Genomic DNA, 24,694 nt, shown 5'->3' with positions numbered 1-24,694 from the left:
AAAACACCCCCAAAGGGGAAAAAATGTTTCCACCATGCCAATATGTGGCTCAAATAAAAGGTATTTGAGATTAGAAAACGAATTTGATTACCTATTTTGGTTGCCATGTATTTGGGGGCGTCTCATCCTGTAAACTTCTCTTAAGCCAATGGTAATGTGGGGTTTAAATAAATGGTATTTGAGAGAAGAGCACGATGCTGATATTTTTTCAGGGCCAAGTTTACTGGGGGACCACCTCTCCCCGAAAACACCACTAAATCAGACATCATGAGAATATCGGGCTGAAATGAAGTATTTTAAGAATGGAGTACACCTTACATCCGAACTTATATTCGTAGACCAGCCAAGTCCGTGTGGGATTCAGATAATGACACTTATATTGTTAAACTGTTAGTCAAGTTAGCATGGTGTTTCACTAAAAGATCTTTAATTGTCGAAAAAAAATATTCCAAGATAACTTTTGTTCCATATAAAGTAGAAGTAGGCGCATCGGAGCGGGCCCGGATCAGCTAAAGTAATTTGAAACAGTTTGATATTATGGATCCATGGTCAATGGGTCATTCTCCTCTTTTTTAGCAAATATTTTGAACAACTTCTCTAAATAAGGGTAGCATTTACCGCAATAGTGTTGTTGGATTAAAAACTGAAATATTTATTTGCAAAATATTTTTTTTCTTTTTCATTCCAATAAATCATAGAATCATACCACATGCCAAAAGAAAAATGTGTTTTTAAAAGTCGCAAAATAAACGCCATGATGATGCTAAAAATAACTTCTTATATTGTAGGTGAGAATAATACACTGAAACAAAAAAGAATTTGTGAGAAAATAAAAACAATTTTGGAAGACATGGAAAACGCTTTCCACAGAGATATAATATTGTTTTTGCATAATCATTTTCCTTATGTTAAAGAATATATATAATAAATATTTTTCCTTCTTAGTTATTAGCTTTTTCAAAAAAAAATTTCATTTAGTGTGTTTAATGACTTACAGGCCAAAACAAAAAAAATATTTTTTATATGTTTCTGTGTATCTCTCTGTATAAGCATGATTCAATATAGCCAAACAAATACAACCAATGAGACGTAAATTTTTGCGTTGGATGAGTGATGGATTCAATTGAAGGCGGTGAAAGTACAAAGCATTGTGAAAATTAAAAAAAAATTATTAATGCTATGGCCAAGGTAGACAGCGACGTAAAGCTATTCCAAAATTTACCTAGAATACCTAAGAATAAGTGAAAGCATGCTAAGTTCGGTCGGGCCGAATCTTGGGAACCCACCACCATGGATTCTGCTAAAATATGGAAGCTATATCTGGTTGTAGACCGACTTGGACCGTACTTCGCATAGTTGTTGGAAATCGTAACAGAACACTATGTGCAAAATTTCAGCCAAATCGGATAAAAATTGCGGCTTCCAGGGGCGCAAGAAGTCAAATCGGGAGATCGGTTTATATGGGAGCTATATCAAGTTATGGACCAATTTGGACCGTTCTTGGCGCAGTTGTTGGAAGTCATAGCAGAACACAATGTGCAAAATTTCAGCCAAATCGGACAAAAATTGCGGCTTGTAGGCGTTAAAGAAGTCATATCGGGAGATCGGTTTATATGGGAGCTACTAGCCGAATTGGGCCCGCTACGTTGCGGCTTCTTTAACTCTCTAATATCTTTTAGGTTAGGAATGCGGATATCGAATTCATGCCATTGTAGCCTATGACGCCGAACAAATTCGACCCCTGGCGAGAACATCGGACAAAGCGGTGTTTATCCCCTCTTAATGTTGGCGACATTTGCAAGGTACAATGTCATGAATGGTCATTTAAAAAAGTGTTCCCCAAAGAGGTGTCGCACTGCGGGTCGCCGTTCGAAGTCAGCTATAAAAAAAGGGTCCCTTATCATTGAGTTTAAACTTGAATTGGAAAGCACTCATTGATGTGTGAGAATTTGCCCCTTCTCGGTTCCTGGTGGTAATGTTCTTCCTTAGAGTAATGTTCTCATTAGGGGAGGGATGGAACCTCAGACATTTCGACTCAAATATGAAATATGTGCTGCACTTCCAAATCGCTTTGATTTGAGCCACATATTGCCATGGCCGGTAAATATGAACCGTTTGGGGGGAATTTTGGGGCTAGGGCGGCCACCGGCACTTTGAACTGAAAATAGATATCAAATTCGTTCTTTATTCCCAACGGAAATGAAGTTCAGTTTAGGGGGTGATTTAGGGCGTTCCCCAAAACCCTTGCTCCAAAATTGGATATCAAATTCGTTTTCTACTCTCAAAAACCTTTCAGTTGGGTTCCATATTGTCATAATGGGTTAAATAACCCATTTGACGTATCTTTAGGAGGAAAAGCGCCACCTAGACTTGAACGCCTGACTAATACTTTTCATTTGTGTCCCATATTGACATGAACTTCGAATATATCTGTTTAGAGGAGTTTGGGAGGTGGGGGGGAACCCAAATTTTAATACCATATGCGTTTTCTGGTCTCCAACACCCTTCATTTGATATTGTCCCGATCGATTCACTTTTGATTTGGGTTTATTTTTGGCAAAGGGGGAGGGCCCGTCCCCCTTACGATACCGAAGAATTATATAGCCTATGTTTTCTTCCAGACCTAACTACACAATATGCAAAAATTTCGAGAAAATCAGTTCTGCCGTTTTTCAGTCTATACGGAACAAAGAAACCGAATCCCATATACCCGTGATTGGCTAATCAGCCCATTTTGGGCGTTTTTGTGGGGATGGGGCGGTCCCCCAGGCACTTGGACCCAACATTTATTATGAAATTCGTATTCTGCTCTTGAATGCTTTTCATTTGAATCCCATATTGTCCCAATCAGTCCACTTTTATTTTTTTGGAAGTACCTTTGTGGTAAGGGGGAGGGTCCGCCTCAAAAATATATATAGCCTATGTTTCCTTCCAGACCTATCTACACAATATGCGGAAATTTCGAGTAAATCGGTTCTGCCGTTTTTCAGTCTATACGGAACAGAAAGAAAGAAACGGAGTCCCATATATCCGTGATTGGCTAATGTGCCCATTTTGGGCGTTTTTGTGGGGCTGGGGCGGCCCCCCAGGCACTTGGACCCAACACTTATTATGACATGCGTATTCTGCTCTTCAATGCCTTTCAATTGAATCCCATATTGTCCCAATCGATCCACTTTTATTTTTGGGAAGTACTTTTGGGGTAAGAGGGAGGGTCCGCCCCAAAAATATATATAGCCTATGTTTCCTTCCAGACCTAACTACACAATATGCGAAAATTTCGAGAAAATCGGTTCTGCCGTTTTTCCGTCTATACGGAACAAAGAAACCGAATCCCATATATCCGTGATTGGCTAATGTGCCCATTTTGGGCGTTTTTGTGGGCCGGGGGCGGCCCCCCAGGCACTTGGACCCAACATTTATTATGACATGCGTATTCTGCTCTTGAATGCCTTTCATTTGAATCCCATATTGTCCAAATCGGTCCACTTTTATTTTTGGGAAGTACCTTTGGGGTAAGGGGGAGGGTCCGCCCCAAAAATATATATCGACTATGTTTCCTTCCAGACCAACCTACATAATCTGTGAAAATTTGAACGTAATCGGTTCAGCCGTTTTTGAGTCTATACGGAACAAACAAACACAAATTGAGTTTTACATATAAGATATCAGGTTATAAACCGATTTGGACCGTACTTGGCGGCACAGTTGTTGGAGGTCATAACGGACAATAATTGCGGCTTTCAAGGGCTCAAAAAATTACATCGGGAGATCGGTTTATATGGGAGCTATATCCAAATCTGAACCCATATGGCCCATTTAAAATCCCCAAAGACGTACACCAATAGTAAGTATCTGTGCAAAATTTCACAGATAGCTTAGCGCGTTCGACCGCTATCGTGATTTCGACAGACGGACGGACGGACGGACATGGCTAGATCGAATCAAGATGTCGAGACGATCAAGAATATAAATACTTTATAGGGCCCTTTAACAATATTCCGAGGTGTTACAAACGGAATGACTAGACTAGTATACCCCCATCCTAAGGTGGTGGGTATAAAAATATTGCAAATTATTGAAATAATTGACCAGAATATATTGAAAATTCAAATGGATTTTTCTTTGTAAAATTGCCATCAAAATTGTTTACTTTTCGGGCATGTTGGGCATGTTGTTTGTATTTTTCTCATGTTTTCTTTTTTTTTTTTTTTTTTTGTATATTACTGCGAAACGTAAACGTCAATAGACGTTAGTGAACCGTGAGTTATTGATATTTTTTTTTTTTTAATTTTTTTCTCTTACCCCTTTCTCATATTAAGACCTAATTGCAAAAAATTCCATACATCTGCCAAATATCATTTTTTTTTAATTTACTTGCCAAGATTGTTTAACAAGTGATTTAATGATAATTTTATAGAAAAAGTTCATTTCCATAGATAAATTTGAGTGAAGTGCTTGACTATTCATCAAACAGCAGCATTGATTTTCCATTAAGCGAAATAGGCTCACATATGAATGTAATTAGATTTCAAGTGTCTTTTGCTAATTTCTGTGAACATTTCAAGTGATTTTCGTGGTTTTATTATACAATATAACGAACTAAATAACTTGGGCTGAGCGTGAGATTTGGTTAATTTCTATGGTGAAATAAAATTAAAAGTGTTCTCAGAAATATGGGTCGTCATTGGGAAATTTCTCATAATACAGTCCTAAACACTAATCTTATATATTGGAAATATGCTATTCATAGTTTAGTGGTCCGGTGTTCTTCGCTACACCTATAAATATTTGAGGCCCCCTTTTGACATGGTCCAAATTTGATAGTTATTTATTGTCATTAGACCCCATATTGTTCCGTTTTGTATATATTTCCATTTGGGGTAGAATTTTCAGCTGGAGCGATTCCCTGGGAATGGACCCATAATTTTATTTTATTTTCGTATTCTACTCTCAAGTACCTTTCGTTTGCGTCCCATCTTATCGGGTTATTTTTGGGGTGGTTCGACAATCCTGTGAATTGAACCCAAATGTTTGTATAAGTTTCGTATTCTGCTTCAAATTACCTTTCATTTGATACCCATATTGCCCCAATCGGTAAATATGCCATTTTTGGGCGGCTTTTGGGGGTGGGGCGGGTCCCCCGCCACGTGAAGTCGAATTGTTATATCAAGTTCGTAGTCTATTCTTAAATACCTTTCATTTGATACCCATATTGTCCCATACGGTAAACATGTCCGTTTGGGTGGTTTTTGGGGTAGGGCGTCCCCCACGATTATTTGAACCCAAATTTATATACCAATTTTGTGTTTTTGGATTATCAAAAGGTGACACACAAAATTTCATTTAAATCTTTCCACCTATCTCCGAGATCTGGCGTTTTCGAAAACTTGGATTAAGGGGAGGGTCCGCCCCCTCGTGGATATCACAAAATGAAGTGCCCTTTTTTCACCAGGAGGCTTAACTCTATCTTTTACTTTATTTTAATTGGATATGACAGCAAGCTTTTCCCATTAGCCGAACATAGAATAGCGTTTCAAGAGCCTCGATCTTCTGTGCACCTTCTATTATCTCTGACACCAAGTTGAGAGGTATCTCGAATCCTTCATCGTCCCGGTTTGCGTGTATCATCGTTATCGCATTCATAAGACGTCTTTGCTGGAGCGTCTTCATTCATTCTGACCTAGCCAACGCAACCGCCAACTATGCTAACATCGTCATACAGTTCATGGTTCATACGATACTCTCCATCAATGTAACCTAATCAACAAAACCTTACGAAGTATCCTTCTCTCAAGCACACCAAGCACTGCCTGTGGGAAACTGCACTGTCTAAACTATAAATAAATCGTGACAATATCTCTATGCGATCGTACAGCTACTCAAAATTACACGCCATTTTTCCAAAAAAAAAATATATATTTTTTAGTTTTTTGTATTTTACCCTATGTTGGGAATTTTGTGGGCTGACCTCGTATTTTTTGATTTGCGAAAACATTTGTCGACGGATTTTTATACCTACCGCCTTACGATGGGGGTATACTAATCTACTCATTCCGTTTGTAACGCCAAGAAATATACGCCTAAAGCCCCATAAAGTAAATATAATCTGGATTCTCTCGACATTCTGAGTCAATCTATCCATGTCCATATCACGATAGCGGTCGAAAGCATAAAGCTAGCCTCTTGAAATTGTGCACAGATACTTCCTATTGATGAAGGTCATTGGGGATTGTAAATGGACCATATCGGTTCAGACTTTGGATTTGGTTCCCGTAAAAATCGATCCCCCAATTTGACATCTTGAGCCCCTGAAATCCTTCATTTTCATAAAATTGACTAATATTTGGAACAAGGACTTGAGTTACAACTTCCATCATATATGCTAAGTATACTCCGAATCCGTCTATGACCAGTTATAGTTCCTATATAAACTGATTCCCCGAGTTGACCTCTTGAACCCCTAAAAGCCTCAATTTTCATCCGATTTAGCTAAAATTTAGAAGAAAGACTTCGGTAACGAATTCAAATATCCAGGCTAAGTATGCTCCGAATCGGTCTATAAACAGATATAGCACCCATATAATCCGATCCCCGCATTTGACTTTTTGAGCCCTTAGAAGCTTGAATTTGTATCCCATTTGTGTGAAATTTAGTACAAAGACCTGTTTTATGACTTTCCACATCCATGCCAAGTATTATCGGGATCGGTCTATAAACAGTTATAGGCCCCATATAAACCGATCTCCGGATTTGACTTCTTCAGCCCCAGAAGCCTAAATTTTCACGTGAAATTTGAAATAAAGATTTGAGTTCTGACTTCCAACATCCATGCCGAACCTGATCCGGATCGGTCTATAAACAGCTATAGCCCCAATATTAACCGATCCTCGGTTTTGAATGCTTCAGCCCTTAGAAGCCTCAATTTTCAACCGATTTGGCTGAAATTTAGAACAAAGACCTGTGTTATGACTTCCAACATCGATGCCATGTATGATCCGAATCGGTATATAAGCAGATGTAGCCCCCACATAAACCGATCCCCGGATTTGACTTCTTCAGCCCTAAAAGCCTAAATTTTCACCTAATTTTGTTGAAATTTGGCCCAAATACCTACCTTACGACTTACAAAATCAATGCCAAGTTTTATCCGAATCGGTCAATATGGTGACATAGGCATCCCTAAGTATCGATATCCCGATATGACTTATCGAGATCAAAACAAGTAAAAAGGCATTAAGTTCGGCCGGGCCGAACTTTAGATTCCCGCCACCTCGGGTGATAGTTAGAAAATTTATGCACCCGAATTCGGCACGGACATTCAGTTGTCTAATAAATATAACTCACTGTCGAATTTCTAATTCAACAAAATCGGGTAATAAATAAAGCTTTTATGAGCTTCAAGGCCTTAATCGGCATAAAGGTCTATATGACAGCTATATCTACATACAGTCCGAACTTTACCATATTTGGATCTGGCGGGGAGATGGCGGGAGGCCTAAAACTACTTACTGTTTAAAATTTTAGCGAAGTCGGATTAAAAATAAAGCTTTTATGGGCTTCCTACTCTTTATCAGGAGATCGGTTGGCAGCTATATCTAAATATAGTCGGACTCCAACCATATTAACCGTTAGTCCGATCTGAACCATATTTAGGTCAGATGTCGGTGGTCTTAAATTAACCCAATGTTCAGCGAAATCGTATAATAAATAAAGCTTTTATGGGTTTCAGACCCTTTATCGGCAGATCGATATATATGAGAGCTATATCTAAATATGGGCAGATCTGAACCATATTTAGGTCAGATATCGGGAAACCTTTAACTACTAGCTATTTCAAATTGCAGCGAAATCGAATAAAAAGTTAAGCGTTTATGGACATTGACCCTTTATCGGCCGTTCGGTCTATATAGCAGCTCTATCCGAGTCTGGTCCGATTTTGGTCTTAACCAAGAACTTAACCAGCGTGCATCAAAAAGGCATATATGTCCCAAATTTCAGTTCAATATCTCAATTTTTGAAGGCTTTAGAGTGACTAAAACAGACGGATGGATAGACGGACAGATACACGGACATTGTTAAGTCGTCTTAGAATTTTACGACGATCCGAAATATATATACTTTGTAGGGTCGGAAATTGATATTTCGATGTGTTGCAAATGGAATGACTAAATGAATATTTCCCCTATCCTACGGTGGTGGGTATAATAATTCACATACAAACTCTGTTAATGAGAGTGCATTTTTAACGGAATCCATGGGTACCCACCACACCCAAGATACGGCCCTGCCGCACTTGGCACACTTTTACTTGTTTATTTATATGCAGATTCAGATTGCTTTAAAATAGCGCAGACGAGCTGATAAATAGTTCAGCGGGCAACCCATCGGTTCCTGCTGTCTTATTGTTTTTCAGTCTACTTGCGTGCATGCCTTATCAGCGTGTCGCCTTCGGTTTCAAATAGTTCAGCGGGCAACCCATCGGTTCCTGCTGTCTTATTGTTTTTCAGTCTACTTGCTGCTACATAGACCTCATTCTGACTAGGAGGTAGACATGCAATGTTATCCCCAGGGAATTGATTCTGCATTATCCTCTTTGCCGCCATCGTCAGACCCTATCAGCTGGGAAAAATGTTCATTCCATATCCCAGGCGCACTTTTTGCATCAGTAGTAGCAGATTTCCTTCTTCGTCTCTGCAGTAGGTTGTGCCTGCATCCATGTTATAGGTTAGATGTTGGAATCTTTGTTGAAATTTCCGGACTTCCGTTTGATTTCTGCACATCGCAATTGGCTTACACTCACTACTTTCCATTTCCTTTTTCTTTCTACGGAATGGACTTTTATTTTCTCTGCTTTTCTTCCCTCCCTTCTGAATGCAGGGTTGCTCTCTATTCCAAATATTGTCTGCCTGTCTTTGTAAGGAGTAAAGCTAGGTGTTTGAAATTTACTTTCGAACTACTAAAGCTAGGTGCTCTTGTCTCTCATAATTTAAATCTTCCTTTTACACTTTTGGCAATACTTTTTAAAAACATTTTGAATCATGGATCTATTTGAAACTTCTCTGTTTTTCCTTTGATATGTTTTGAACTGTTGTCGATTGATGTCGATTGGTTTATTATTTTAGCCTAAATGAAAAAGGGGTCATGTATTTTCTTGATGTCATACACGACATTCCTCAAGGTCAGATTTGGTCTAGAGATGGTGAAAAAGCGTAAGCAATTATGTTAACATTTCTTCATTCCATGCATTGTCAATGGCAGATTCTTTACATATTCCTGCTGACATGCGGTAAAAGCTTTTAACCCAAATAACAAAGTTTTTTTTTTACCCAAAAATGTGTGTCATTTTTAAACGGACCACAAATTTGTCATTGGTGGAGACATTTTATTTTACCATATTTAAGAGTTTGCCATATTTTGCTGCCCCACAGTAGGACAAATTGAGCATTTGTATGCAGAGAAATGTGGGTTTGATTTTGGTAAATCATGAATCTGCTTGGATGTTTCCATTTAGACTGCATATTGCCTTTAGGGACATAATTTTTTTTGTTGCTCTGGCTCCAGTATCTATTTATAAAAATGTTTGCTTTTACTTATGCCAGCGTTTAAGATATCAAAGTCAATATCTTGTTGAAGCTTATGGAACATCTTTCTTAACAAATAATCTTAAAAAGGACAAACATTGTTAAGAATTTGTTCTTTTTCTGTTGTTATTTATTTTGGCCGAAATTCATATGCTCTTAGTTTTATTTGTTTTTCTTGCTTACAAGGGTCCTTCATCCTGTGCCCACATCTTTGTGAGCCATTTCATGTTTGAGGTGTCCTTAGTATGCCATTATCCATAAATGTCCACTTAACCAACCAGACGCTCGAAGAGAACAGATTGAGTTTAAAAGTGGGTAGGAACGTTTTATCTTTGATTCCAGTCGAACAAAAGCATTAGCTGGAGAAACAGGTATACTAACTAATAGGAGGGGATTGCATTATGCTGAACATCCCAGGAAATCTTTCCGAAAATTAATGTTGACCATGCTTGGATACCAAGGATTCCCTCAGATCCTGAATCGATGCTTGGGAGACTAAGGGAATGTAATCCCAATCTTCCAACCACCAAGTGGAAAATTGGTAGATTGGATGAGGCTGATGGTGACCGAAGACATGCGGTATTCATACTAAACTCCGGCTGTCCCGCAGACCTCAACAAGTCTGAAGGAGTTATATCCGACGGATTCAACAAGTTGAAACTGATGGTTGTTGTTGTTGTTGTAGCAGTATGTATTACACTGAGGCGGCAGCCCATGCCGATGAAGGAATTCATCGGGTCCATCCGGTACGTACAACCGGCTGCCTTGGGATTGTGAAAGCGGTGGGATTGAGGAATCAGGAGACGACTCAGCAGTTGTTGCTGAGTACTTGCCGGAGGAACTATCGACCACATTGTTAAAGTCTGGCGGATTGCAGGAAACTGAAAATCTCCCTTGCCACAATCGAGACAGGATAGAATGGCATCGAAACCGGACCCGACAACCCCTATGCGGATGGGTCATCCGGTTGGTCTGGGCTCAAGATGTATGCCAGCGAGAAAGGACGAAACTCAAAAAGTTCTTCGACAGCAGCAGCTAGTACAGCATCTAAGAAGTAATCATCCACACCACAAGTGTCCAGTGTCCTGTGGAAGAGTGGTTTCACTGCTTTCTCACCTGTCCCTAGATGAGTACGGAAGCTCAGATCTTACGAATCTTGTGAGGATGAACTCCTGGCGGAGTCAGAAGACGAGGCTAACGCAACAGTGGTGGAAGTTCTGAATACTGACTACGGTCCAGTTTCTGCAGATAAATCTCCACTATTGTAAGACCGCTTGATGGCAGGGTGATTTGACGCGATTCTTATCCAGGAACCATGCCTGTGTGGAGTAATGGTTTATGGACTACGAATTTCGGGATTTAAAGTACTGATGGGTACGTGTAATGGGAGACACCGCGCCTGTATTCTTGCAAAGAGCAGTCTAAATGTTTTTCTTCTTTCGTAGCTATGCACTAAAGATTCAGTAGTAGCCAGCCTTGAAATAAATCAGTCTCATTACTGGCTGGCTTCCCTATATATGGCAGACGATTCGACGATGCCGCCTTCAAACCTTAAGTCGCTGGTTGAAGCCGCTTCTGGAGGGAAGAAGGGACTCATTGTGTTAAGTGATGCTTATGTACATCACCAGATATGGGGAATTTCGGATGTCAACGAAAGGGGTGAGCTGCAATCTGGAGATTTGTAATAAAGGGTATAAACCGATCTTCATTACCAGGAACAGGCAGGAGGTACTAGGTATTACCTTTGCATCGGAAGATCTAAGCGGAAGGATATGAGACTGGGTAGTGTTGGATGACCACAGCTTCTCTGATTGTCGGTATATTAGTTTCAGCCTTGGAGAAAATACTGCAGAAGTGGTCCCTCGGCTAAATAGAAGAAAGGCGGATTGGGATAAATTGCGGAGCAAATTCTGCATGTCTATCCCTTCTAGAACAGAAAACGAAGTTGAAACTGCGGGGGACATTGACATAATGGTCAAGCGGATCGCTAATGCCCTGAATGACTCGCTTGTGACAATCCAATGGGCAAACAGCGACCGCCATGGTGGACCCCAAGAACTGGTTGGTCTAATGAAGGACTGCAGAAAACTCTTCAACAGAGCAAAAGCCACAAAATCACCACACGATTCAGCATCTTAAGGCTGAGCTAAGAAAATATAAGGGCGAGTTGAGAGAAACTCAGAACAAATCGTAAGAACTACTCGTTGATACACATTTTCCGGGAAATTATCCAACGGACAAAGTGCCGCCAGAAGAGTTTGTCGGAAAACTCTCAAACAGAGCGAAAGCCAAAAGAGCACGAACACGATTGGGACATCTATAAGGCTGAGCTAAGAAAATATAACAACGAGCTGAGAAAGGCGCAGAACAAATCCTGGGTAGAATTCTACAGCTCCGTGGAGGATACATCTGAGGTCGTCTAAATAGATGGTTCTCTCGCAGACAGGGAATATACAATAGTAGCATTTTTTGACAATGAAGGCGCTTTCAATAATGTAAAACCGACCTCAGTTGGAGTTTCTAGGCATCAACTCTACCGCAAGAAAGTTTTTTAATAACTTACTTACCAAAAGATGCATTACGGAAGGCTTGGGATTTGTGGACCTAAAAAGATGGGTCAGCAGAATAACACCTCAATGAGGTGTACTGTCTCCTCTACTTTGAAATATAGCCATCAACAATAGTGTAGGTTGATCAATGCACAAATTAATGGTATTTTTCGTCAAAGTAGTTCTTTTTTTAAGTTACAAAACGTTCTAAGTACGTTTATGCTAGAAAATATTAAACTTTCCAAAAGAAATGTCAATATGTACCTGGTTACACTTGGTTTTGCCTATACCAGAAACTTATGTAGCAGCCCTCGTACAAGGCTACTTTTCAATTTGATGCCATTGTTACCTGGCTGTTTGCTTGCCCCTTAGGGTGAACTGGGAAAGTATTCTACCTCTCTACCAGCATAAAATCAACACAATGCATGAATTTCGTTCCGTGAATTCATGAATGTCTTCCAGTCACTTTCAACATTCTTTGTGGTAATGTAATTTTACACAATTTTCTGCACAAATATGTGTTGACAAATATGCTCATGTATGTTAAAGTCATCAATAACAAATTCCAGAAAATTGTCCATGGCATATTGTTGAAAAAAACCGAATCTTTCAAGTGCAATATTCTTCTCAAGAAAAAATTGTAAAGCATTTCCTTTGACACAGAAGTGTTTTATACGCATAAGAGTGTGTACTGTGTAAATTTTTGAAGTCATTGTTTGGTGAAAGTTTAAAAATTTTTGAATAAGGAATGTTTTTTTTAGTATATATGGTAATGGAATAAAGAAACATTTCATTTAGGAGTTATGATGGCCAAAACACAGAACCTAAAGAAATGTGGCAAGTGGCTGTGTCACAGATTTTTATACCTTCCACATTATGATGGGGGTATACTAATTTCGTCATTCAGTTTGCAACGCATCGAAATATTGAGCTGAGACCCCCAACTAGGTGTATATACTCTTCATGGTCTTGACATACTAAGACGATTAAGTTATGCCCGTGCGTCTGTCGAACTTTTGAAGGAATAAAGCTAGGCGCTTGAAATTTTGCTCAAGTACTTCTTATTAGTGTAGGTCAAGTGGGATTGTTAATGGGCCATATCGCTACATGGTTTCATATAACTGCCCTCTGAACTGATCTTGGATCTTGATTTCTTGAGCCTCTAGAAGGCGCAACTTTCACCCGATTTGGCTGAAATTTTGTACAACGAGTTTTTCTATTTTTTATCGTCTTGACCTTTTTATTACCTTCCACATAAGTGCCAACTATAGCCCGAATCTGATATGGCTACAAACTAAATTTCCCATGAACATTCAATTAGGGAACAGGGTATACTTCTCTCATGTCAATGGGTGTAGCTCGAATAAACTTGAAGCTCAATGATAAGCGGTGTCCTTTTTATTGCCGAGTCCCAACGGTTTGCCACATAGCGACGGCAACACTTGCTGGAGACGTTTAAAGTTTTTAGGTTTGAATAGATGCGTTCGGCATCATAGGCGGACATGCATACCTCTGCGCCACGGTGGCTTACATGACTCCCATATAAACTGATCTCGCTATTTTTTTCTTGAGTCCCTAAAAGACGTAATTCTTATCCGATTTGTCTGAAATAGACAATGACTTCTAATATGGCCTCCAACATCCAAACCAAGAATTGTCCGAAACGGTCTATAACTTGAAATGGCTTCAAAAGCATGGCAATTTTTATTCATTATCCTTTGCTTGCCCATAAAGAGATACAATGAAAAGACCTTGACGAACGCGATCCATGCACGCTTTTACTTTTTTTTTCTCCAGAGGGAGTCGAGCGTGATGGTTCAGTACCATCACGAGATTAGTGGAACATTGAAACGTCCAACAGAGTTGCAAAGTCCAAGTAAGAGCTGCAAAGTCGAGCAATTTTGCCCGAAGTCGGAGTAAAGATGATTTTTCGACTACGACTCCAAACAACGTAGCAGGAAATGATTCACAAAAAAAATGTGCTAACTCCGGCCGGGACGAATCTTGGGAACCCACCACCATGGATTTCGCTTAAAATTTATACAAACTAAATTTAGTTGTAGGGCATTCTACATACCAAACTTCTGTCAAACCAGCAAAACTTAAAGCTTCCAGGAAACGAACAAAGATGATCGAAAAACCGCTTTACATGGGAGCTCTATCAGGTCATAGACTGATTTGGACCGTACTTGGCACAGTTGTTGGAAGCCTTAACTGAACACTAAATGCAAAATTTCAGCCAAATCGGACAAAAATTGCGGTTTGTAAGGGCTCAAGATGTCAAATCGGGAGATCGGTTTATATGGGAGCTACATCAGGTTATAGACCGATTTGGACCGTAGTCGGCACAGCAGTTGGAAATCTTAGCAGAACACTACATGCACAATTTCAGCCAAATCGGACAATAATTGCGGCTTGTAGGGGCTCAAGAAGTCATATCGGGAGATGGGTTTATATGGGAACTACATCAGGTTATAGATCGACTCGGACCGTACTCGGCACAGATTTTGGAAATCGGACGAAAATTGAGCCAACCAGGGGCTCAAGAAGTCAACTCGGGCGATCGGATTTTTCGGTACGCGTTCGACCGCCATGGTGATTTCGACAGACGGACGGGCGGACATGGCTAGTTCGAATCAAAATGTCCACGACGATCCTGAATTTATATACGTTATGGGGTCTTCGACAAATATTTCGAGGTGTTACATATGGAATGACTAGATTAGTATACCCGCATCGTATGGTGGAGAGCAGGGACGTAGCCGGAGAGGGGGGGGGGGGGGGGGGGGCGCAGTGCGACACCTCTTTGGAGAGTAGTTTTATATGGCATAGTACGTCATAAATGTTGCCAGCATGAGGAGGGAAAAACCACCGCTGAAAATTTTTTCTGATGGTCTCGCCAGGATTCGAACCCAGGCGTTCAGCGTCATAGGCGGACATCCTAACCTTTGCGCTACAGTGGCTTTGGGCCCATAAAAGGCGCATTCAATATCCGATTCGTCCGAAATTTGGCTCAGTGAGTTGTATTGGGCTTTTCGCCATCCTACTGAAATTTTGCCTGGATCATCTCAGATTTGGATATAGCTGCCATATAGACCGATCTCTCAATTTAAGGTCTTGGGCCCATAAAAGGCTCATTTAATGTCTGATTTCTCCGAAATTTGGGTCAGTGAATTGTATTGGGCTTTTCGCCATCCTACTGAAATTTTGCCCAGATCAGCTCAGATTTGGATATAGCTGCCATATAGACCGATCTCTCGATTTAAGGTTCTGGGTCCATAAAAGGCGCATTTATTGTTCGATGTCGCCAAAATTTGGGACAGTGAGTTGTGTTAGGCCCCTTGACATACTTCTGCAATATGGCACATATCGGTTCAGATTTGGATGTAGCTGCCATATAGACCGATCTCTCGATTTAAGGTTTGGGGCCCATAAAATTTGCATTTATTGTCCGAATTCTCCGAAATTTGGAACAGTGAGTTGTGTTAAGCCCCTCGAAATCCTTCTTCAATTGGGCCGAGATCGGTTCAGAATTGGGATATAGTCGCCGTATATACCGATCTTTCGATTTAAAGTCTTGGCCCCATAAAAGGCGCATTTATTGTCCGATTTCGCCGAAATTTGGGACATTTATAATTCGATTTCGCCGAAATTTGACACAGTGACTTATGTTAGGCTTTTCCACATCCGTGTCGTATATGGTTCAGATCGGTCTTTATTTGGATATGGCTACCAAATAGACCAATACTTTGTTCTACATAATTGAACAATAACTTGTAATTACTAGACCACTCAATGTCCATGCCGAATTTGGTACAAATCGGACCATATTTCGATATAGCTGCTATTGGGGCATAAATTATGCATTTTTCGCCGGGCTATGACGAAAGGTGGTTCCCATATATATCCGAGGTGGTGGGCAGTCAACGCCTTCTTACTTGTTTTCTAAAGAAATTATTCTCATCCTTTGATTTGATGATTTAAGCAATCATCACGAAAATTTCCACATCACTTTTTTAGTCCATAGACAAGGCAAAATTCGGTTTAAAATATCGACATAGCTCTCATCACCGACATAGTCAGTTATCCAACTTACTGTTTGACTATACCATAGTGATGTATATGCGTTCGTTCTTGACATGGACTGTGTCGCCCTGGAAGCCTTCGCATTCACCAAGTTTACTGAAGGCACCAGGCACTTAAACGATGCGGATTGTGCCATCCTCAGACAAGACATTTATCTCCTTCTTACACTCCAAGACTTTTCGTGATCTTACCGTCCTATTTGCTATGGCCCCGATATTGAATTTACTGTTCGTAAAGATGTTCACAATCGGCCACCGCACGTTAACACCATGCTGTGATCGTCCGAACCTCCATTCCATTCAGACCAAATTTAAGATAATTTTGACAGATAGCACTCCTGCAGTGCAGTGTCCTACAAACCCAAAAAAGAATCTATGTCATCTTATCACATGTAGATGCAGTTTTTTATCTGTATCAGACGATTGAAAAAAGAAGAAATCTTGGAAAATAAAAAAAAATATATATAACAAATTTTTTACAACTTTTTCTTAGAAAATAGACATTAAAATGAAATAAAAACAAAAACATAGACAAAGATCAAATAGCTCAAAAATAATTAACAAGAAAACATATATAACAAATTCTAAAAACAAATTAAAGTGATTATATAAATAGAAAAAACAGAAGAAGAAAAGACGTCTCCCTTTTATGACTGTTGCCGCAACCATCCATCCACCCATCTACGTTGTGGAGATGCTGAGCAGAAACAACATTTCAGCGTAGTTTTTATGTGTGCAACCAACATGAATCTGCTGTACGTCGCCTTAGCGAATGTTCATGGAAACAAGCAGAACAAAAATCAACAGAAGGACAGACAAATGACACGCATGCAAGCACAAATCGCTGAAAGAAAATAAGCTCATCGCTGGCGGAAAATATTTGCGAATATTGATTCGCATTGAGCTGACAACGTCGTTTGTGCTGTTCCATATTTGTTTGTGAATTTCGCGAGCAAATCTGAACCCAGTGAACTGGCTGCAATAAGGTGTGAATAACCTGAAACAAGGATGTAAGAAAAGCAAAACAACAAAAGCTAATGAATGATTAAAGCAATTACCGAATATTTAAAAATAGTGGAATTGAAACTGGACCACAAACTACAATAAATTCTCGCCTGCTGCCTAAGCAATGACCTTGCTTTCGGTTCATTAGAACGTTGAGGAAACGCAGCTACCCCAGGTGGTAGTGTCGGAAGGAAGGCAAATACATCTCTAAACATTTGATAAATGATTTAGAGGAGCAAGTGCTAAAAATTGGCAATTGACAATAAATTGTTGACCTTAAACTTCACATGGCCTAAAATTGTGCAAAAGTTCAACGACTGGGGCAGAAGCATTCAACAAAAAAGCTGGGAGAGCATTCAGGCTACACACACTAACGTTTTTCTCATCCATTTTGGCAGCTGAAAACGGTCATGATGAAGCACGATGTGCTGGTGAAACCCTTACCCTTAAGCCCCTCCAAGGATATACCCAAAAAGGGCCTTTGGAAATCACGATCCACAAGCGAGGCAAATGCCCCCAAAAGTCCTATGACTAAGGCCTTCGACTTTCTGCCTTGGTCGCGTAGCAAAAAATCCAATGACAAGTCTGGCAAATCAGCTGAGGCGAAAACCAAAAATGATCTTTCGCCCACAGGCTCCGCTCCCCCATTGGGTACCTCGCCGGAGGAGAAAAAGGACTCGGTTATGTATCAGCGAAATATCTTTCGCAATGGCAGTGGTCTAATACGTGACATACTGGGCGATAGACTCAACAAGGAGGAACGTTCTCTTAAGAAGTCCAATGTGCGCAGGGCTCGCCAGGTAACCTCGCGCAATAAGAGTTTGGACATCAATGAATTGATTAATTGTGTTGAACAAGAGCTGAGCGCAACGGGCGATGGCAAATATGAAAACAAGGGAGAAAAAATTCAACACCGCTTTCTGGATGATACTTTCATAGAAAATATTATGAGGGCCAAGGAGGCTTATCATCGAAATCTGCGCGAAGAGGAAGAGGAGGAGGAAGAGGGGCGAGGACATCTTAAGAAATTCAATTCAGCGGAATACAATGACACCGAAGATGAATATTTCTATCAGCAGCAACAGGAGTTGGCCTCACTGTATCCCAGAACGCCCATTAACAATGGCGAAGATCCCCGCAGAGCTCATGGTGGTCATGCCTCTCCCAAACACATACTCTTCAATGATGAGAACACTGTATATCTCATTAAAAAGGGTCAACCCGTTAATAAATCTCTCAAAAACTGTGATAAAGAGCGCAAACAGCACTCGGAGCATATACTTAAGGCCCGTCTCAAATTTAAGAAGGTCTCCTCCTCCGATAATGCCTCGGCACATGGCGACCTCAAGTCTACAGTGCTCAACAATAATCGTGTGATAGCTCAAGATAAAATGACCGTTAATCGCAAAAGTATACTACAAAGACAGCACACCAATCCGGAGGAGTTTAGCGGCTACAAACCCTGCCCCACTAGTCCTGATGACTTGCGCAAGAGATCTCCTTCGGCGGGACGTTATCAGCATCTAAAATCTCATGGCCTCATAGGTGGTGGTTATTCGTCGCCCCATTATCAAAGGCGCAAATCCTTGACGGAAGGTTTGATCTATGACCATGCCATGTCCTCACATGACACGGGTGCCAATTCAAGCACCAGCAGCATGGCTAGTGGTGGCAGCACTAATGGTGGCATTCTTAGCGAACGCCCCAAGACAGATAAACCGCGCAAGAAACTCTCGTTCCGTGAACCGGTCGTTGCTGAGAAACGTCGTTCACGACGCCAGAGTGCAGAAGTGGTGGGAAGCGTGACCACCAATGGTGTCAGTGTGCAGCCCAATGCTGTTCAAGTGGCCAACAACACCAATTCAAACTGTGATAATTTAGTTAATAGTAATAGTAGTAGAAGATCAACACCATCCAATGATGCGACCACACCAACGGAAGAGGATTTAATAATGCAGGTAAGTAAAAGAGCTGAAGGCGTAAGAGTGATTGAATATTGAAATATGACCCAATAAAGCATATAAGTTCTCGATCACATAAACATTCTAAGTCAATACAGCAATGTCTGCTCTTTATCAAAATCCTATCTTTAGGGAAAATTTCATCATCATTTTGCCCATAAAGAAGTTAATTTAAATAAAATTTGTTCTTTGGATTTAAAAAAATATTTGAATTTTAATTAAAACTGGACTTCTGTCAAAAAAAAGAAAAATTTACGAATTTTTTCAATTGAAAAAAAATTCAAAAAAAATTTTGTCTTTTAAAAAAATTTGTTCAAGTAATTTTGTAAGCAGTTTAGAAACAAGGCCACCTCTTGACAGACGAAGATTACACTATACTACCATACTACCCGTTGTTGTTGCTGTTGTATCGTTGCGTTGTATACAGAGGGGGCAGCCCTTACCGATGAAAGGCCTGCATCGAGCCAATCCGGTACGTTCAACCGGCTGCCATGGGACTGAACACTGGCTGTATCTTTTTCTCTTTTTATGATCGATTATACACCATTCTAAACGAATATAATCGCATATTGCATATTGCAGAGCCAGAGCTACTCTGGCTCAAGCTATTGGTCGGATTGAACGCAGCATCCTGGTGAATATCCTACAATCCCTTTCTGTAAGAATGAGGTGACATGTCTCGATGTGTGTTACATGTGCTGAAAATTCGCGACCAATCATTTCAGTCCTGGCTGGAGGACATCGCGTGTTGGGGATGTCCTCAAAAAGTTTGGCATGGCTGACCGTGTCGAATGCCTTCGATGGGTCCAGTGCCACGAGAACCGTTCTATCACATGGCCTGGGCTGATTGAAGGCACGACAAATGTGTGCGGTGATGGCATGCAAAGCAGTTTTTGTGCTATGCAGCCTTCGAAATCCAAGTTGATGCTCGGCGAATGGAAATTATCCTACGAGGCTCGGGAGGAGTAATGCCTCAAGCGTCTTTGCTACTGATGAGAGAAGGGAGATTGGTCTGTACGACTCCCCCAAACTCGGATCTTTTCCAGGCTTCAGTAGCGGCATCACTCTGCCCATTTTCCAGACATCGGGAACTAAAGGAGTGTTCAAAGACAGGTTGAGGACAATGGTAAGGTACTCAACTCCTGGTGAATCCAGATTCTTCAACATCAATGTAGAGATTCCGTCGGGGCCCAACGCCTTAGATTATTTGGCGCCACGAATGACATTCGTAACTTCGCCCACGGTACATTGTGATGGCTGTTCATCGGCTCGGAGACCACGAATACGGCGAATGGCTCTCCTCCTTGACCTGTCTCTCTCGGGATGCACAATAAATTGAGGGTTGAACAACCTGTCGCATCTCTTCGGCTCAGTCACGGTTATTTCGCCAAAAGTGACTGAGGTCCTGTCTCCCGTCTACCGGGGTTCGAGAGTGACTTAACAGTAGACCACAGTTTGCCTACACCGGTACCTAAGTTACATTGCTCCAAGTGTTCCAGCCACAAATGCCGCTTATGTTCGTTGACTACCCTGTTTATTTCCAGATCCAGCTCGGTGATTCTGGGGTTAGCGGGGTCCATAGCACGAATCCCATCACGCTCGTCTGTGAGTACCACTGCTTGCGCCGGGAAATTGGACCGCACTTGGGTTATTCGACCTGTTGGTATAAAGCGAGCGGCTGCTGCGTTAATGATGCCTCGGAATTTCCTCTCGGCCACTAGCACATCAGAGGTGAATGGCAGTTCACTGTAGCGGTGATTGGTGTACTCTCTGAAGCCAGCCCAATCGGCCTTCTTATGATTGATAAGAATATATCTCTATCCGTTCCAAAATGGCTGACTTATTTCCACTAATTTTTTTCCATCCCACTGTGCGCTGTTCGGACTTGGCTATAACAAGGAGACCCCTTATCATTGAGCTTTAACTTGAGGCGGACAGCACTCATTGCTATGTGAGAAATTCATCCCTGTTGCTTAATGAAATGCCAATGGGCAAATTTTCATTTCCATTGTAGGACTGGGCCACTGTAGCGTGCATCAAGCGGAAGCACTTACAATTAAAAAAAATGGTGGAATGACTAAGATATGATGTCATAACGATGATTGGCATATAAATCTTCTTGGACGGCTGGGCAGCCATTACATCTCTGGGCAACATATCAACGAGATGGCTGAACATTTCAAAATTCACTTGTACCGGTTGTCGGGCCACAGTGGTATCCCAGGGAATTGGAAAGCAGACAAGTTTGTGAGACCAAAAACTCGCTTACACACTCTAAGGGAACTGAAATCGGTAGGTATGGCTTGAGCGACAACCAAGCTTAGTAGTCTTCAAGATCTGTCTTCAGGAAGGGCAACAAATGACAAATGGTCACCAATCGGGCGTTGTGATTATTCCCAAATAATGTGGCCCAATCTAGACTTGAAGAGGTTTACCGCTTTGCTGTCTCTGTTTAAAACAGACCGCTCAGTCATTGTGTCCGTCATGATAGGTCACTGTATGAAGGGAAAATACGCTGACAGTGATGACTTTTGCAGAAGCTGCGAGGACGTCGAAGAATAAGAGACTATAGAACATGTGTGCTGTGTGTGTGTCGCGCACTCGCAATTTGTTGGGCTTTTTAAAGCGATCTGGATCAACGGTAGGAACTAAGGGGCATCTTAATTCTCTCGTTCCTGAGGTATCACAATGGACCAAAAATCTTACCTAGCCTTATTAAAGTAATCTCACGATAAGCAGTCGCCTGTCTGAAAACTGGTTTGTCATTGAATGATTAGGAAAGACTCTTTCCTACTTTTACAGAGAAATCTACCGCCATCCCGCAAAGTCGTATCAACTTGGCAGGGATACCATACGGATTCGAAAGCGGATGTTGATTTGAGGGAATGATGGTAATTGCCGATTTTTCCAAATTTGGACTTTTTCAGGTTTTGGCAGTGTTAATATATCGCATTTTAAATCGCAATTTATCATTAAATGCTATTGGGTTGCCCAAAAAGTAATTGCGAATTTTTCATATAGTCGGCGTTGACAAATTTTTTCACAGTTTGTGACTCTGTAATTGCATTCTTTCTTCTGTCAGTTATCAGCTGTGACTTTTAGTTTGCTTTAGAAAAAAAGTTTAAAAAAAGTATATTTGATTAAAGTTCATTCTAAGTTTTATTAAAAATGCATTTACTTTCTTTTAAAAAATCCGCAATTACTTTTTGGGCAACCCAATAATTGTAATCTGCCAAACATCAACTGGAAGGAAACGTATTCCCACCATCTAACACCTTTCGATCCTGGAACCTGTATTTCACAAATCTACTAATTTGAATTTATTTCGATGAATTATACACAATATCAAGATTAAGTTTCTTAAGTTTCTTCGTCTTACAATAGAAACAATTCTAACATCTTGCAGTTTTATGATTTTGCAGCAATTTTCTCAAACCATTCAACATTCCACACTCTAAGATGTCATTTTCATTAAACACCATGTAATTAAATAACATAAAATAATCGATCCGTAAACTTTTTTTTACCACTCAACATTCACCTAACCTTAGTTTGATGGGTAATTTTAATGTTATGCCTTCATCATTCTTGCACGTAACAAGGGAGCACGAGCTCCCTTAAATTTATACGCATTTACCTGCGCACTGAATCCTTTTTGCACATATAAAGACACATACCATAAAAATGTGTCATTAATTCGTTAAAAGGCTGTCAAATTTTGTGATATGTGCGCGTTTTCTTTCTCCATTTACTTTATTGACAGATAGTCCTGCGTGTCGTAACATTTATGAGCGCAAGCATAAAAAATCGATGCTGCCATAAAAATAAATGTTGCGCCTTAAATGGTAATCGTTTGACAAAGATAAATCTTAATATGACATAATGTCTATGTAGCAAAATAAAGAGGGGGAGTGTCAATATTTGTATACCCTCCACCATAGGATGGGGGTATACTAATTTCGTCATTCTGTTTGTAACACCTCGAAATATGCGTCTGAGGACCTCATATATTCTTGATCGCCATGACATTTTAAGTCGATCTAGCCATGTCCGTCCAACTATCCGTCCGTCTGTCTGTCACAAGCACGCACGAGTAAACCTAGCTGCTTGAAAATTTGCACAAGTACTTTTTATAAGTGTAGGTCGGCTGGGATTGTGAATGGGCCAAATAGGTCCATAACCTGATATACCTGCCATATAAACCGATCTTGGGTCTTGACTTCTGAAGCCTCTATAGGGCGCAATTCTCACCCGATTTGACTGAAATTTGCACGTAGTGTTTTGGTATCACGTCCAACAACTGCGCTATGTGTGGTTCAAGTCGGTCCATGTATTGATATAGCTGGCATATGAACCGATCTTGGATCTTGACTTCTTGAGCCTCTAGAGGGCGCAATTCTCATCCGATTTGATTGAAAATTTGCACGTGGTGTTTTGGTGTCACTTCCAGTACGAGTAAAGCTAGCTGCTTGAAAATTTGCACAAATACTTTTTATTAGTGTAGGTCGACTGGGATTGTAAATGGGCCAAATCGGTCCATATTTTGATATAGCTGCCACATAAACCGATCTGGGATCTTGAATTCTTGGGCCTCTAGAGGGCACAATTCTCATCCGATTTGACTGAAATTTTGCACGACGTGTTTTGTTATGATATCCAATAACTGTGCCAAGTATGGTTCAACTCGGTGCATAACCTGATATAGCTGTCATATAAACAGATCTGGGGTCTTGACTTCTTGAGTTTCTAGAGGCGGCAATTATGGTCGGATTTTACTGAAAGTTTGCACGTGGTGTTTTGGTATCACTTCCAACAACTGCGCTAGGTACAGTTGAAATCGGTCCATGTATTGATATAGCTGCCATATAAACCGATCTGGGATCTTGACTTCTTGAGCTTCTTGAGGGCGCAATTCTCATCCGATTTGACTGAAATTTTGCACCTGGTGTTTTGGTGTCACTTCCAGCAACTGTGTTAAGTATAATACAAATCGGGTCATAATCTGGTGTAGCTGTCATATATACTGATCTTGGGTCTTGACTTCTGGAGCCTCAAGAGGGCGCAATTCTCATCCAATTTGGCTGAAATTTTGCATGAGATGTTTTGTTATGACTTCCAATAACTGTGCTAAGTATGGCGCAAATCGGTACATAACCTGATATAGCTGCCATATAAACCGATATGGGATTTTGACTTCTTGAGCCTCTAGAGTGCGCAATTCTCATCCGATTTGGAAGAAATTTCGTACAACGGCTTCTCTCATGATCTTCAACATGAGTGTCCAATATGGTCTGAATCGATCAACAGCTTGATACAGCTCCCATATAAACCGATCTCCCGTTTTTGCTTCTTGATCCCCTACAAGGCGCAATTCTTATCCGAATGAACTGAAATATTACACAATACTTCTACAATGTTCAGCATCGATTTGTGGTCCGAATGGGACTTTATCCTCATATATCTCCAATAGCACAACAGTTCTTATTCAATATTTTTTGTTTGCCTAAAAA

The 24,694-nt window shown here is 40.6% G+C and overlaps 1 protein-coding gene across 7 annotated transcripts in view; it reads left to right on the top strand.

Moving 5' to 3' along the window:
• LOC106092952 (capon-like protein) overlaps positions 1 to 24,694 on the top strand; it is a 977,840-nt gene that overhangs the window by 870,197 nt on the left and 82,949 nt on the right. For 2 of the 7 annotated variants that reach the window (XM_059361272.1, XM_013259912.2), the window contains exon 1: positions 17,237 to 19,181. The exons of the other annotated variants lie outside the window; for them this stretch is intronic. In XM_059361272.1, the coding sequence (XP_059217255.1) occupies positions 17,634 to 19,181 (1,548 nt within the window). In that variant the 5' untranslated portion in view covers positions 17,237 to 17,633. Of the gene's footprint in view, positions 1 to 17,236; positions 19,182 to 24,694 lie in introns of those variants that run through there. 7 annotated transcript variants of the gene reach the window in all.

This window comes from Stomoxys calcitrans, chromosome 1, assembly GCF_963082655.1.
Source record: "Stomoxys calcitrans chromosome 1, idStoCalc2.1, whole genome shotgun sequence".
Taxonomy (NCBI): Eukaryota; Metazoa; Arthropoda; class Insecta; order Diptera; family Muscidae; genus Stomoxys; species Stomoxys calcitrans.
This window is presented reverse-complemented; position numbering and strand designations above follow the sequence as displayed.